Raw genomic sequence first — 12,873 nt, 5'->3', positions numbered from 1 at the left:
CGGCAGTCACTCATGCTGGCTGCGTATGTTTGAGGAAGCCCTTGCAGCCCAAGGCTGGTCCCAGCCAGGTGCACACTTGCCCAGCCACCTTAGCCCTGTTTTCCGTCCACAGTGCTCTCCTGGGCACAGATCCTGACCCCCACCACAGGGGATTTAGGGAGAGGCCACGCCTGTATCTCAGAACTGCCCGTGCTTGCATACACAAATCACACCCAGGGTTCTTCAGCTCACTCTTGCCCACACTGACACACACATCACCTGGGCTCCAACATAGCCAGTCCATTGGAGGGGGTATGGGAATGCTTCTCCACATCACTGAGGAGCTCCAAAGAAGGCCTGGACATTTGGAAACACTTTGGTAAAACTGCTCCAAGTGCTGTTGTCCCAGAGTGACCACAAAATCCACAGCTGGATGGGTGAGTCCAGCAAAGGTCCCACTGACAGTTTGCACCTTTTTCTTCCTAATAGATATATAGGGTCTTGCTGACCCTCTGCAGAGAGTTTAGTTTAGTTTCAGCCACAGCAGAAAGGATCCACAGCAAAGTGGAGCATTTTTGCTATTTAACTCAGTATGAAAAGAGTAGAGATATCCCTGCATGGCCCATGCTCAACCCCCCGGCTTCCCTACCGCCCTGTCTCTGCAGCCCTTACAAGTCCCCATGGCAGGATTCTCCCCTTGTTTAGCCCTGCTTCTCAGGAGTGGTAGGAAATCCACTGCTGGTGACCCTGTTGGTGGAGGGACAAACTGCCAGGAGCAGAGCAGCTGCCCAGCATCCCACAGAGCTCACCCCAGTGATGTCTGCAAAGGGACAACTGGGAGGCTTGTTCCATGTTGTTCCATGCAGGGAAATTAAACCCTGTGCTCCTCCCAGTTCACACCGCCTCAAGGAGAAACTCTGGAGTAAAAGGGTCCTTGAAGACAGCAGGGAAGTACCAGTGGTACCTGGGTGGCTGCAGGAAGACCTCTGAGCAGGAACATTTATTCCCTGTAAAAGGGCATGAGGCATCTCAAGCAACTTCTCTTGACTTTTCCTGAAGAATATAGGAATCCTCCTCTCCAAGCAGCGTCCGCTCATCCCCTGCCCAGAGCCATGCTGTTGTCTGTTAATATTCAATAGAAGTTACATTAGGTGCATGACCAGCTAATACTGAGCAAACATTTGGAAAACATCATGGCGTGACTGAACTCGGGGGCCTGCTACTGATAACAAGCAGCATAACCTTGAGAGCTCCTATTTACAGCCGCTGACTTCAGGGCTTTTCTCCTGGCCCAGCCTCATTATTGCTTTTTATCAGGCAGATTTATACATCGAGAACGTATCAATCCAGAGAGCCACCAGCCTAAGGCAGGGACTGTGCTGCTTCCCCTGCCATGGATCAATAGCTTATTTGAGCAGATGGCTTTGAGTGGCGTGGCCAGGGTGAGTTACAGCCGGCCCAGGCCTCATGACAGACAGAGCAGGCAAATCCTCTCCTCAAAGCCCAGGCCCTCAAGACTAGACCAAACAGGGAGGCATGCTGGGGTCAAACCTGTCCTGGGATGCTTTTACAATAAGGTCTGAGAGAGCTCTTTTGCTCTGGATGGATAAGCAGGAGCAGTTCTGCACTTCCTTCCTTATTGTAGCTTAGACAGAAGTTTTCCAACTACACCAACCCAGTGCAACAGCTTTCTGAATGGAGCTCACAGGAGTCATGTGGGCAAGGAAACCTTGCAGATACTCCTCCATCTCACACATCAGCTTTGGGCTGTATACATCAACATGGCCATCGTTTCAGACCCCATATCATGAAATCAAAAAGCTCAGATACTTTGACAGGAAATTTTCCACACTGAACTCTACAGGTGTTTGGGTTCTGAATCTAATAAAGTCTAATAAAGCAAATAAGAAATCAGAACCACCAGATGTAGTCAGCTCTCGCTGGCATCCCACCACAAACCAGACACAGCTGCACCTCCGCCCTGCCTGGCAGGGAAGCTGGGAAACTGCAGCTAAGGAAGGGGAACGCCAAAAGTCTGTGCTAGTTTTCGGTGTGCATTGCCATGAACGACCTGCAGCTCAGCCAAAATCCTCTCTTGCAGCTGTACAAAATGAACGGGACCGAATCAGTACCCGCCGATCAAGTTACGAGGACAGCAGCTTGCCCTCCATCAATGCCCTCCTGCACGCAGAAGCCCTGGCACAGCAGGTACCTCTTCTTTAGCAAATACAAAAGCATCAGGCACTACCTGGCTTGTAGAGCCAGCTGAGTATTTAATAGCTGAGTCTTCAAATTATCATCTCTTTCTAAGTGGCTTATCTGCCAACTCAATGCTGATTTTTCAAAAATCATTTGTTACCTGAAACCATTCCTTTAAATCTCCTTAGTCCAGAACTCAGTTGTAACAATATGCAGTGATTTGTTCTGCTTTAATGGGACACAGGAAGGCTGGAGAGCTGGACAGAAGAAAACAGGGTAGAATCATTGCAATCCAAACAGCTGCGGCTGCCTAAGCCCACGAGGGGCTGGCCTTGTATGAGCAGCCTCCCTTCCCTATGGGCTGTTAGGAACCTTGGATTCCTGCACAGTTTCACGAGGAATTGGTTTCCTGCTTGTTTTATGCAGATATCTTTTCCAGTGCTTGCTTGAAATTCCCTGTTTCCACTAGCACACTGCCAAGATTCATTTCCTAGAGCGTTCACCTTGAAAAGATGACTCTGATTTAAGAAACGGAATACTGCAAATGGTGTACACAGCTCAGCGCTCTCTGGGAGGACACAGGACAGGATGGGCATGCACAGTCTGCAGGGAGGGTTTGTCTGTGACAACAAGCGATGAGGATGGAGTTGTCCTGGAGGCAAGAGCTGCCACTCTTCATGGGAGCTGGGGAGAAGAGCACTCTGTGTCCTGGGGAAGATGAACAGGGGGTTGAGTTGGCAGTCCATGCTGCTTCAAGGGTCACGCTACCCTGAAGGCTGCCCTGGGAGATGCTCCAGGACAGGACGTGCTGTGCTCTGGGCTCCACATTAGGCTCAGGCTGTAAGGTCCACTTCCCCATGGAGGGGATATGTCAGAAGGGCCAAGGGCCAATCTTGTACACAAAAAGCATATCCAATCTCATCCCACATCTCAACTTGTCCTATGTAGGCCCTAATATATTTATATACCCTATAAAAATAAGATTGGTGCCGCTCCCAGAGGTGTGAGATAATGGGGTCTCGAGTCACCAAATGTACAAGAGAAGGACATTTCCGGGGCTCAGAGTCCTGCAGTGCCATCACATGTAAGCAGGGTCTGCTGATAAAAACCACAACCATTGACAAATCTAGGGGAGCTTCTGCTCTCCCACAGAGCACAGAGAGACTCATTAAACAAGGCAGGCTCCAGCACGGTAATTGGTAACTTTTATGTGCCTGGCTAATTAGAACAAGATACTGCTGAGGAGCTGCTTTCTCCAAGATCTAGGGTCACTCACTCAGAGGTCTTTATTTATTTGCTAAGCCTTCCGGGCCCTCTGATTAGGGTAATGCATGGTGAGATTTTTACAATCTTATTTATTCAATAATAGCTGGTGAGCTGGAAAGCCTCCAGGTAATGCAACTTGAAAAAATAAAAAAAAAAATGCAGGTGGCATTTGAATTCCATTTCCTTGGGGAGGCTGGCAGGGTCCAAGCTGAAAATGCTGGCAGGAATAGGACAGGAAGAGCTGATGCTGTACAAGAGCACAGAGGGCAGGCAGAGGGCAGTGATGGGGTTGAGTTAATTGCTTACAGAAGCATGAGGATAAAGTAGTGACTAAGGGCAAATTTTTAGATGACCTGGGTGAGCAGCTATGAATGAGAGCCAGGGAGGAGGTTGGGTGCCTGGTTTGGGGGGGATGTTCTGTCCAACTGTGTGACAGTACTTGCAGACTTGTCAGGCCTGTCCTTTGCAAATGAAATGGGCCCAGTTGCAATCACAAATAATTCGCCATTATGTGGTCCAACTGTGGCTTGTATTGTGGGCATGTTTGCACTTGCCCAGGTTTGCCAAAAGGACCTAAAAGCCAGTGGGAGGTGGGAGACTGTTATCTTTAAAGTCTGTCTTTAGCTATTCAAAGTGGATGATGTCAAATACTAATGACCTGGTGCTCACAGAAAGCAATGCCAGACCTGGAAAGCTGTGGCCTGGTGTGCTCATGATGACTCAGGAGTGGGGCAGAGCCTGCTTGCCTCCTGTGGAAAGCAGACACGGCAGCTCTGGCCAAGCACTGGCTCTGGAGAAGGGTGGAAGGGGGAACAGTTCTCTGCACTTTGGTGGGACCAAGTAGCTTGTGCAGCAGCAGTAGGTGGACATGTCCTTTCTACTGGTGAGGCCGACTGCCATGCCAGCCCCTCTGTTCCCTCCTGGATCTTGACTGAGCACATTTGTTCAGTGGGAGGAAGATCCTGGTTTTAGGAATGTTTCTTCTGTGCTTTCCAGTCTATTCAGGGAATTACAGTTTACCAAGATGATCCACAGCCTCTGCTCTGCAGCATTTCATGTTCACAGATCCCCAGCTGATCTCAGTTTAAATGAGTCTTGCTGGGTCACCTATTCTGGTAAGCTACCGCTGGGTTTGTGCAACAGAAAAAAGTAATTGTCGATTCTGGAGTCTTTATCAACACAACCCATGGGCTGGGGATTTTCCTGTCTGTGTTTCCTGTGTGGCACTGCCAGCTGAAGGGTCTCTTCTCTCCTTCCAGATATCATCCCCGGTTCCTGTGATCAACGGAGACATCCGAGGGAAAAAGATTGCCAATATTTCCGACGTGTGTGAGTCCATGAAGCAGCAGCTGCTGGTGCTGGTGGAGTGGGCCAAGTACATCCCCCCCTTCTGTGAGCTGCCCCTGGATGACCAGGCAAGTCCCCCCATCCACCCCACCTCGCTCTGCCCTGGCAAAGGCAGTGGGGAGCCAGAGCCAGCTGAGACCTTCAAAGAAAATGCTCATTGTGCACTCTGTTATCCTGACTGCTGCAGCTGATTGGGAACAGCATCCATACAATGGCAGCACAGGCCAGGCATCCATACAATGCCAGCACGGGCCACTTGCATGTGCTGCTAATCAGCCGATGAGCACAGCCAGATAACACTGAGCTCGAATTAGGTCCCATATCAGATGAGCATTTTGGGGTCACCCAGTCATTTATTAATTATAGTTTGCGCAGCACTTTGAAAGCCTGAAGTGCTATACAAATGCTTGGGGTAATCAGAATTAGCATGACAGATTTCTGGCCTAAGGTCTGCCCAAAACTTAAAATCTGCCTGTCTCTTGCTGCTTCCCACCTGGGAATATGTTTGTATCCATGCTCCCAGTGTGGAATTTTGAAGCTAAACACTAGTTTGCTCCCAAGGCAGTAGAAAATCTTTATCCAGGATTAAAAAGCAAGCATATATTTGCATTTAACAGAAATTACTAACATGACATTTGCGGGTTCCCTAACGAAGATAAGCACAGTGGGTTTGGTGTCCTCTGTAGAACTGCACTGCAGGATCTCAGGCAGGAAATGCCTCCTGTGTAAGTCTAAATTTCAGAGGTCTGCAGCAGGTGTTGAAGGACATGATATGTGCCCAGCCTTGACCAGCACGTGTGGCTGTGATAGCACTTCTGGCAGGGCCAGCACAGGTCCTGTCACAGGTAAGAAGGTATTTCCAATCTGCCCAGGGTACAGTCACAAATCCAGCATGTGTTCTCTTCAGCTAGGACCAGTCTCCAGCCCCATTGGCCTAGGGGTAATTTTTATATAATGAAGAAAAAGGATGTCCAGTTGAGAGAATCCAGCTGATCAAAACCCCCTAAATCCTAAATGTGAGCTCTTTAGTAACCACCCAGTAGCACCCAGAGCTCTGGGGAATTCAGTGCTCTTAAAATGGGAGCATGTTTCCTTCTTTTCTATTGTGTGCAAGTGCAAAATCGTTTTAAATTGTAAGAAATCTGTTAAATTGCTAAGGAAAATACAATTCATAAATTAGTGAAACCAAAATGGACTCCAATGGAAAATGCCATTTACACAGTAAACAGGCTGCAGCCCAGCACAGCCCTGGGGCAGCTCTGCACAACCCATCACATCCTTGTGCCATTTGGAACAGAGGCCCTAAACCTGGCCAATAACTCTGCAAACTACAGCAACTTCCACATGAGCTCATTTTACAGCTGTGGGGCTGCAAAATTCCTCAAAGGAGAAAACAAAACCTAAAGATGACACAGTCTCAACCCTGCCTTCCCACAAGGGAGAGGCTGCTCCACAGGCATGAAATACATCTTTTGTAGAAAAGATCATACCCAACCCCTCATTCTCCTTCTGCACTAAAATGTCAAAATTACTGTGTTTGGTGGGGCAAAGCCATTTCATCTCAAAGTTCAAGTTCATCTTCATTGTGTTACACCTGTCTATTTATCCTAGCTCACAAATGATGTGAAATGATGTATCTCAGGTTCATCACTGCAAGAACCAATATCAAATGAGATGGTTTTGCCTTGTTGAAATAATTGACTTTAACCCTGCTCAAACAAGCCAATTTTATGGACACAAAAAAGGTAGTTACAAACTGAACCTTCTTGAATTTGAATTAGGCAGGAAATTTCTAGGTGAGAGCTTCACTCCCCCCTGGGACTTGCAGTTTTCTCCTTGTCGAAGTTTCATCAGGTAGGAAAGATCAGTTTTGTGCAGCTCTGGTCATTCCAAGCAGCTCAGCTAACATATCCACCCATGTTTGGACAGCGATAGAGAGAGGCTAGATTTTGGCATCTAGATAAAGATTCCCCAGTATCATGTGTGCACAGTCTTTTTGCAAGGATCTCCACTCTGTTGATTTTGCATAACCTTTTTTACCATCTGCAAAAAAAACCCCCACATCCCTCTCCTAGACATCAGCATCTTTCCTAACCAGAGCTCTCTTCTGTGGGTGATACATTCTCCTGGCATTTCTAGTAGGGTAAGACTTCTCTTGGCTTTGTCAGATGCTGAGGATAACACACCAGAAAAGGGGACCATTCCCATCAGGACATACTTTTCAGCATTTCTCTATTAATGTTTAATGATTGTTTTCTCCAGCAGAAGCTCCTGGCTGGACATTAAGAAGCCTCTGTGTCAGGATGTCCAATCGTTAACTTTTCTTTCTGCCTAAATCTCTGAAATTTTTAACTGAAGGAGGGCAAAAGATTCAGAACATTCTCAGGAGCCACTGGAGGGTGTAAGATGAAACACTTCAATCATTAACAGCAGGGGAGAAAAACATCCCTTTGGCTTCCCTGTCCCCAATTCCTGTGGCTGTGGAGGGGACGAATGTCCAGGGGGTGACCCCACCAGCCAGCTGGACATGGGTCCCCATTGAGTGTGATTTCAGTGGGAGCTGGGCACAGCCCCGAGGGACAGCAGGGGTCCAACAGCAGGGGATTGTACTTCTCCCCACTTCCCAGGATGGAGTGTGGTCCCTGGTTCTGCGCTTGGTAGGAGCTGTCTGCAAACAGCCCACTGTGAACATGTCCCACACTGGTGTGAGGTCCTGGGACAGTCTAGGATGGTCTTGCTCATGACGTGTGTCCTGAATATGGGATATTTCAGGTGCTGTCTACTATCTGTTGGTTCTGCTGGATTTATAACTGGTTTAGCCCATTTTTTGATCTCTTTCTCTGCCTGTAACTGAAGAGGGGCCCTCACTCCCCATCCTTGAGTGCAGTACAGGAATGCTGAGCTTTCCCTCTTGCTTACATGAAATCAGAGTCTTGTCTCAGTCTCTGCGTCACCCAAATAACTTTTCCCTGCCCTTGCAGGTAGCACTGCTACGTGCACATGCAGGGGAGCATCTGTTACTGGGAGCTGCCAAGAGGTCCATGGTGTTCAAGGATGTCTTGCTGCTAGGTAAAAACTGCACTTCTGCTCCCAGCCCATCTGCTTCTGTGACGCTTCCCTGCTGGGGTGAAGGAGAGGGTGGTTCAGTGTTTGTGGACATCCTTTTTGCAGGATGGTGGCTTGAGCTGTTCTGTACTTTAGCAAGCCCAGCACAGCCTTTGAGTGCAGCTAGGCCTGGCTGACATTGACATCAAGGCCACAACATGTGGCAAAGTTGGGGACTGTGAACATTCATGGTGCACCCCGAGGTTTGTGTAAGCAGGCTGTGGCGGGATTGAGGAAAAAGTTCTCACTGCTTGGTCAGCTTTTCCTCACTTGAGTGGCTCCTGTGTAATGAGAAGCTGCTCTGAAAATACAGATCAGAATTTCTGGTGTTCTGAGACACGGTAGGGGCAGAAGGAGGAACTTCTTAATTCCTCCACCCCCAAAATTACCTCAGCATTAGTTACCTGCATTTTGAACTCCTTGTCACCCTGGATAAGTCTTGAGCAATGACAAGGTGATGGTCTCTGTGCCGCTTCTCCAAAGGAAATGATCACATCATCCCACGGAACTGCCCCGAGCTGGTGGAGGTGAACCGTGTGGCCATCCGCATCCTGGACGAGCTGGTCCTCCCCTTCCAGGAGCTGCAGATAGATGACAATGAATATGCCTGCTTGAAAGCCATCATCTTCTTTGACCCAGGTATGCCCCAGCTTGGTGAGGGGTTACCATTCAGAGGGGACTAGTCTGGGTTATGCTGGCTAACACCGGTTCTGAGTGGTAGAAATGCTGCCTGGTCTCCTCTCTGAACCAAACTGTTCTTAGAGGGAGGGGAGAAGTCAGTCTAAGAAGAGAAAAATTGTCCATCACAGCAGCCGATGGGGAATCAGAGGCAGCTCACCTCAGGCTGTGCCCAGACTTCATGCTGTCACTGACAGGCAGCCCCCAGGGGAGCAGTCTGGCGAGTTTGCTGTGTGGGTTGTTGCAGATGCCAAGGGACTGAGCGACCCGTCCAAGATCAAGCGGATGCGGTACCAGGTGCAGGTGAGCCTGGAGGATTACATCAACGACCGCCAGTACGACTCGCGGGGCCGCTTCGGGGAGCTGCTGCTGCTGCTGCCCGTGCTGCAGAGCATCACCTGGCAGATGATAGAGCAGATCCAGTTCGTCAAGCTCTTTGGCATGGCTAAGATTGACAACCTGCTGCAGGAGATGCTGCTGGGAGGTGAGTACTTGAGGGTCTGACAAGAGGCCTCTCAGTGTTCCCCGTTTATTGTCCCCTGGAGAACCTCCTTAGTCATTGCTCCCTGTCTGGAAAAGTTAGAGACAGCCAGTCTGCAGGTCAGCCCTTAACTCACACAAAATCATCTCCCCTGTCCTTGACAGGGGTAACCAAGGGTCCTCTATCTCTCCTCACCTAAACAGATGCATTAGCTATGCCTCTATTTACAGAGGCATCCCCAGCCCTCTGCACATGGACAAGCTTTTCTGTGCACTCCCCAGACTCCTACCAGGCAGCCATTTCACCAATCCTCCTCTGTCAGAAGGGACTCATCAAAACAAAAAGGTCTTAAAGCTCAGGTTGAAAGAATGTGCCAGATTTTCTAGTGGGATCATCCAATGAGACAAAACAAAATGCAGAAGTTCCCACTGTGCTATTCTTTACATGGAGGTGGGACTCAGGAGTATATAACCCTGCATAAGAGGACATGCAGGCAGCAGGCAGGGGTTAGTTAGTTCAAGGCATCCATGGAGAAAAAAGGGAAGGGTGTGCTCTAGTCACCTCTGTACAAGCTGGTCATGCACAAAGCCTTGGACACTTGGGTGGGTCTGCCCATCCAAATTGTCTCCTGCCATTGTGGCAATTAATGTCTTATCCATGTTCTTAGGCTCATCGAGTGAAATGCCACACGCCCACCACCCCCTGCACCCTCATCTGATCCAGGAGAACCTGGGAACAAACGTCATTGTGGCCAACACAATGCCTCCTCAGATGCACAACGGGCAGATGTGTGAGTATATCCAGAGAGACAGAGCTCCCAGGAGAAACCAGGAGCTTTTCAGTGTGCATGTGGAGGTAGTTTCTACCTTGCACAGAAATTTGCAAGCAAGACAAAGTTTCTGGTAATGAGCATGTGAGAAATTCCTATGCAGAAAGGAGGGAAAGACAAACAGAGAGGTGGGTTAGATTAGATTAGGCCAGACTAACTGATTCAACAAGATAGTCCTTGGCAGACAGTAACTTTTACATAGCCCTTAAGGGATGAATGATCCCATCCAGAGCTTAGTGAAATCAGTGGAAAGGCTCCCTTCCCTTGAGTGGTTCAGACACACCTCAGTTTGTCCTCTGCAAAAACACAGGAGAATCTGGCCCACCACATGGGGCCACCACTGGGGACCTTGTGCTGAGATGACCTTGGCTGACCAAAAATGTGGTCAGTCCAGGCCAAAACGTCAGCAGCTCTCCTCATTTGATATTGGTTATTGTGGTTCTCCTGGGGCATCAAACCATGCCTGAGTGTCTGGGCTGCCCTACAGCAAACACACGAGCCCTTAAGAGCCTCTGCTGTGCTGACACCTGCACCCTGCACGACTGAGGAGAGATCTCAGTGCTGTCAGGTTTGTGAGGCCCTCTTCTAATTTGGTTTCTCCCTCTTCAGCTACTCCAGAAACTCCACAGCCTTCTCCACCCGCGAGCTCAGGACCAGAGCAGTACAAGCTGCTCCCTGGAGCCATTGCCACCGTGGCAAAGCAGCCCACCTCCATCCCACAGCCTGCCATCACCAAACAGGAGGTCATCTAGCAGCCCACACACCACCTTTGGAAGACCATGTGGGAGAAAAGCCTGAACTGACTCTGCCACTGTGAAAAGAGAAGCCACCCAGAGGTCCCTGGGCATGAACACACGGACTTGCTTATTGGACTGACCACCACCAGAAGCTGTCTGCCTGCAGCTACAGACAGCACGTGCCACGGGCAGCCCCGAGTCCCAGAACTAAGGCTGAAGCCTTGCTGAAACCCTCAGTCCTTGTAAGGAGAGCCAGATTCCTGCCTCCCTCTGTGGGGAGGTCACAGTGACTGGCTGGGGATGGGCTGTTGCCCCACTGTCACCTCAGTGCTGGTTCAGCACACACCAGACCCCATGAACAAGCAATTCCCTGTGCATTGCGAGTGGAGGGCTTCCCTCCCACGGCCGTGCCAGCCCCCCTGACAGTCCCCAGTCCAGGCAGACTTGGTGGAGGTGGAAGCTCCCCCAGGAGCATCACAGCAGGTGAAGCACATGGGGTTTGCCCAGGCAGCACTGGCAGAACTGCTCCTCAGCCTTGGCTAGTCCCAGGTCTTTGTGTGGTGTCACCCTCCAGCACACTAAGCCCCCCAGCCAGGTCTAACAAATCTTTTCAGCTGATGCTGGGGCAAAGTTTGGCCCGCCAAGATACTCCACTGCCTTTTGAAGGGTTTTGTTATTTCTGTGCCATGCCTGCCCTCTCACCACAATGCTCAGAGAGGCAACCACTGCCAAGCTCTTCCCTTGCACCACTCACTGCCTCCTGGGAATTTGAAGGACCATGGGATTCCAGAGATTTCCACTAATGGGATGGGGTGACCCCCTTTACAGGCTGGCAACACTGCCCAGAATATCACTGGTCCAACTACCGCTACTCAGCAGTCAGAAGAACACCACTGGATGCCTATTTGGGAGGAAGTGGGCGAAAGATGTAGGAAGGGGAGACACCTATGAGGGTGAGAAGAGCTTGAGCCTCACAGATTGGACCAAGTTCTTGGGCTTCCCAACTGCTGAGAGCATTGGGACCCAGGATCTCAGTTCAGACCCAGCTTTAATGCTAGGATATGCCATACAATCTACTTCTCCAGTGCAGTGCCACTCCTTCAGCTTAGAGTGAGTGGCTGATAACAGATTTATAGGTCTTCCTAACATGATAAGAATTCGTTATGACTCATTCAGACCTCAGAGTGTTTGAGAGCACCAACTTCAAAAATTCAGTTCTTGGAGTCCTGCAGACAAAAGCGACAGAGGTCAAGCAATAACCCTGTCTCACCCAAGCCCCTTGGGTCTGCCCCAGCCTTGGGTCTGCCCGCCCTGCTCTGCTCCCTCCTGTCCCTGTTTCTCTGTGCCTGCCTGTGCCAAAACCCTGCAGATCTGACCTTTGGTTTACAGCTGGAATCAGGAAAGGAGCCCTCCTGCACCCAGCCCCTGCTTCTCCAGGTGCCAGCAGGGCTGGAGCACCCAGAGCCCTGCACCACTGCAGGCCTGAGTCATTTCTGGCCTCTTGGGAGGATGAGGGTGGTGGAACCATGGCTGCCAAGAGGTCTCTGGTGGGGACAAATCTGAGCCAGCTCAGCCAGAGGAGCTGCAGGTCTGTCCCTTGATTTCCAATGCAAAAATGAAACACCTCATGCTGGCGGTGTCAGAGGTATTGTATGGTCTCAATGCTGGTGGCATCGTACCAAGTAATTTATTGCAATGATGAATCCAATCATTTTCTGTAAATTATTTTGTAAATCACATTGATTATTTATAATTGGGAGATTAAATGAAAAAAAAACCCCAACCCTGTAATAACCAGGCTGTCTTTTCCAACTCCAGCAACCTTTTTTCCTGTACGTAGACATACCTTGTGGGGAATCCTTTTTGGTCCATTTGCACCAAGTATTCCTCGATATTGTACATTAATTTTTGCTGGTTTCTGCCTTCCAATGGAAACAGAAGAATATTTCTTCACAAGAGTTTGTATTCATTTAAAAAAAAAAGAAAAAAAAGAAAAATAAATGCAAAAATATTTTCTAACTTTTCCCAGACAGATGGATTTCTTTCTTCTGGGAGGATTTATTTCAAGTCGAGGGGCTAACCTCCCTGTTGCTCTGAGCACAAAGCATATGTATATAGAGAAAAAAAGCCCAAACAAGTGTTTGATGCTGTTGCCAGCTGTCACTATTTCCTGGCAAGCCCAGTGCTAGCTGGTGTCTGTCCTGAAGCCACGTGTGCTGGAATCATAAGACTGAATGACAATCCCAATTTTC

The 12,873-nt window shown here is 49.3% G+C and overlaps 1 protein-coding gene across 2 annotated transcripts in view; it reads left to right on the top strand.

Annotated features, from left to right (window-relative positions):
* The window catches only part of HNF4A (hepatocyte nuclear factor 4 alpha), an 18,518-nt gene extending 5,926 nt beyond the window's left edge, over positions 1-12,592 (top strand). The window contains exons 4-10 of one of the 2 annotated variants that reach the window (XM_008633832.2): positions 2,062-2,187; positions 4,704-4,859; positions 7,773-7,860; positions 8,380-8,535; positions 8,822-9,058; positions 9,723-9,845; positions 10,494-12,592. In XM_008633832.2, coding sequence (XP_008632054.1) covers positions 2,062-2,187; positions 4,704-4,859; positions 7,773-7,860; positions 8,380-8,535; positions 8,822-9,058; positions 9,723-9,845; positions 10,494-10,636 — 1,029 coding nt within the window. In that variant the 3' untranslated portion in view covers positions 10,637-12,592. Of the gene's footprint in view, positions 1-1,677; positions 2,188-4,703; positions 4,860-7,772; positions 7,861-8,379; positions 8,536-8,821; positions 9,059-9,722; positions 9,846-10,493 lie in introns of those variants that run through there. The other variant, XM_017733014.1, reaches the window with a different exon arrangement.
* The last annotated feature ends 281 nt before the right edge of the window (positions 12,593-12,873 follow it).

This window comes from Corvus brachyrhynchos, unplaced genomic scaffold (genome assembly GCF_000691975.1).
Source record: "Corvus brachyrhynchos isolate BGI_N302 unplaced genomic scaffold, ASM69197v1 scaffold10, whole genome shotgun sequence".
In the NCBI taxonomy this organism is placed as follows: domain Eukaryota; kingdom Metazoa; phylum Chordata; class Aves; order Passeriformes; family Corvidae; genus Corvus; species Corvus brachyrhynchos.
The sequence above is the reverse complement of the archived record's forward strand: the minus strand, read 5'-3'. Positions and strand labels throughout refer to the sequence as shown.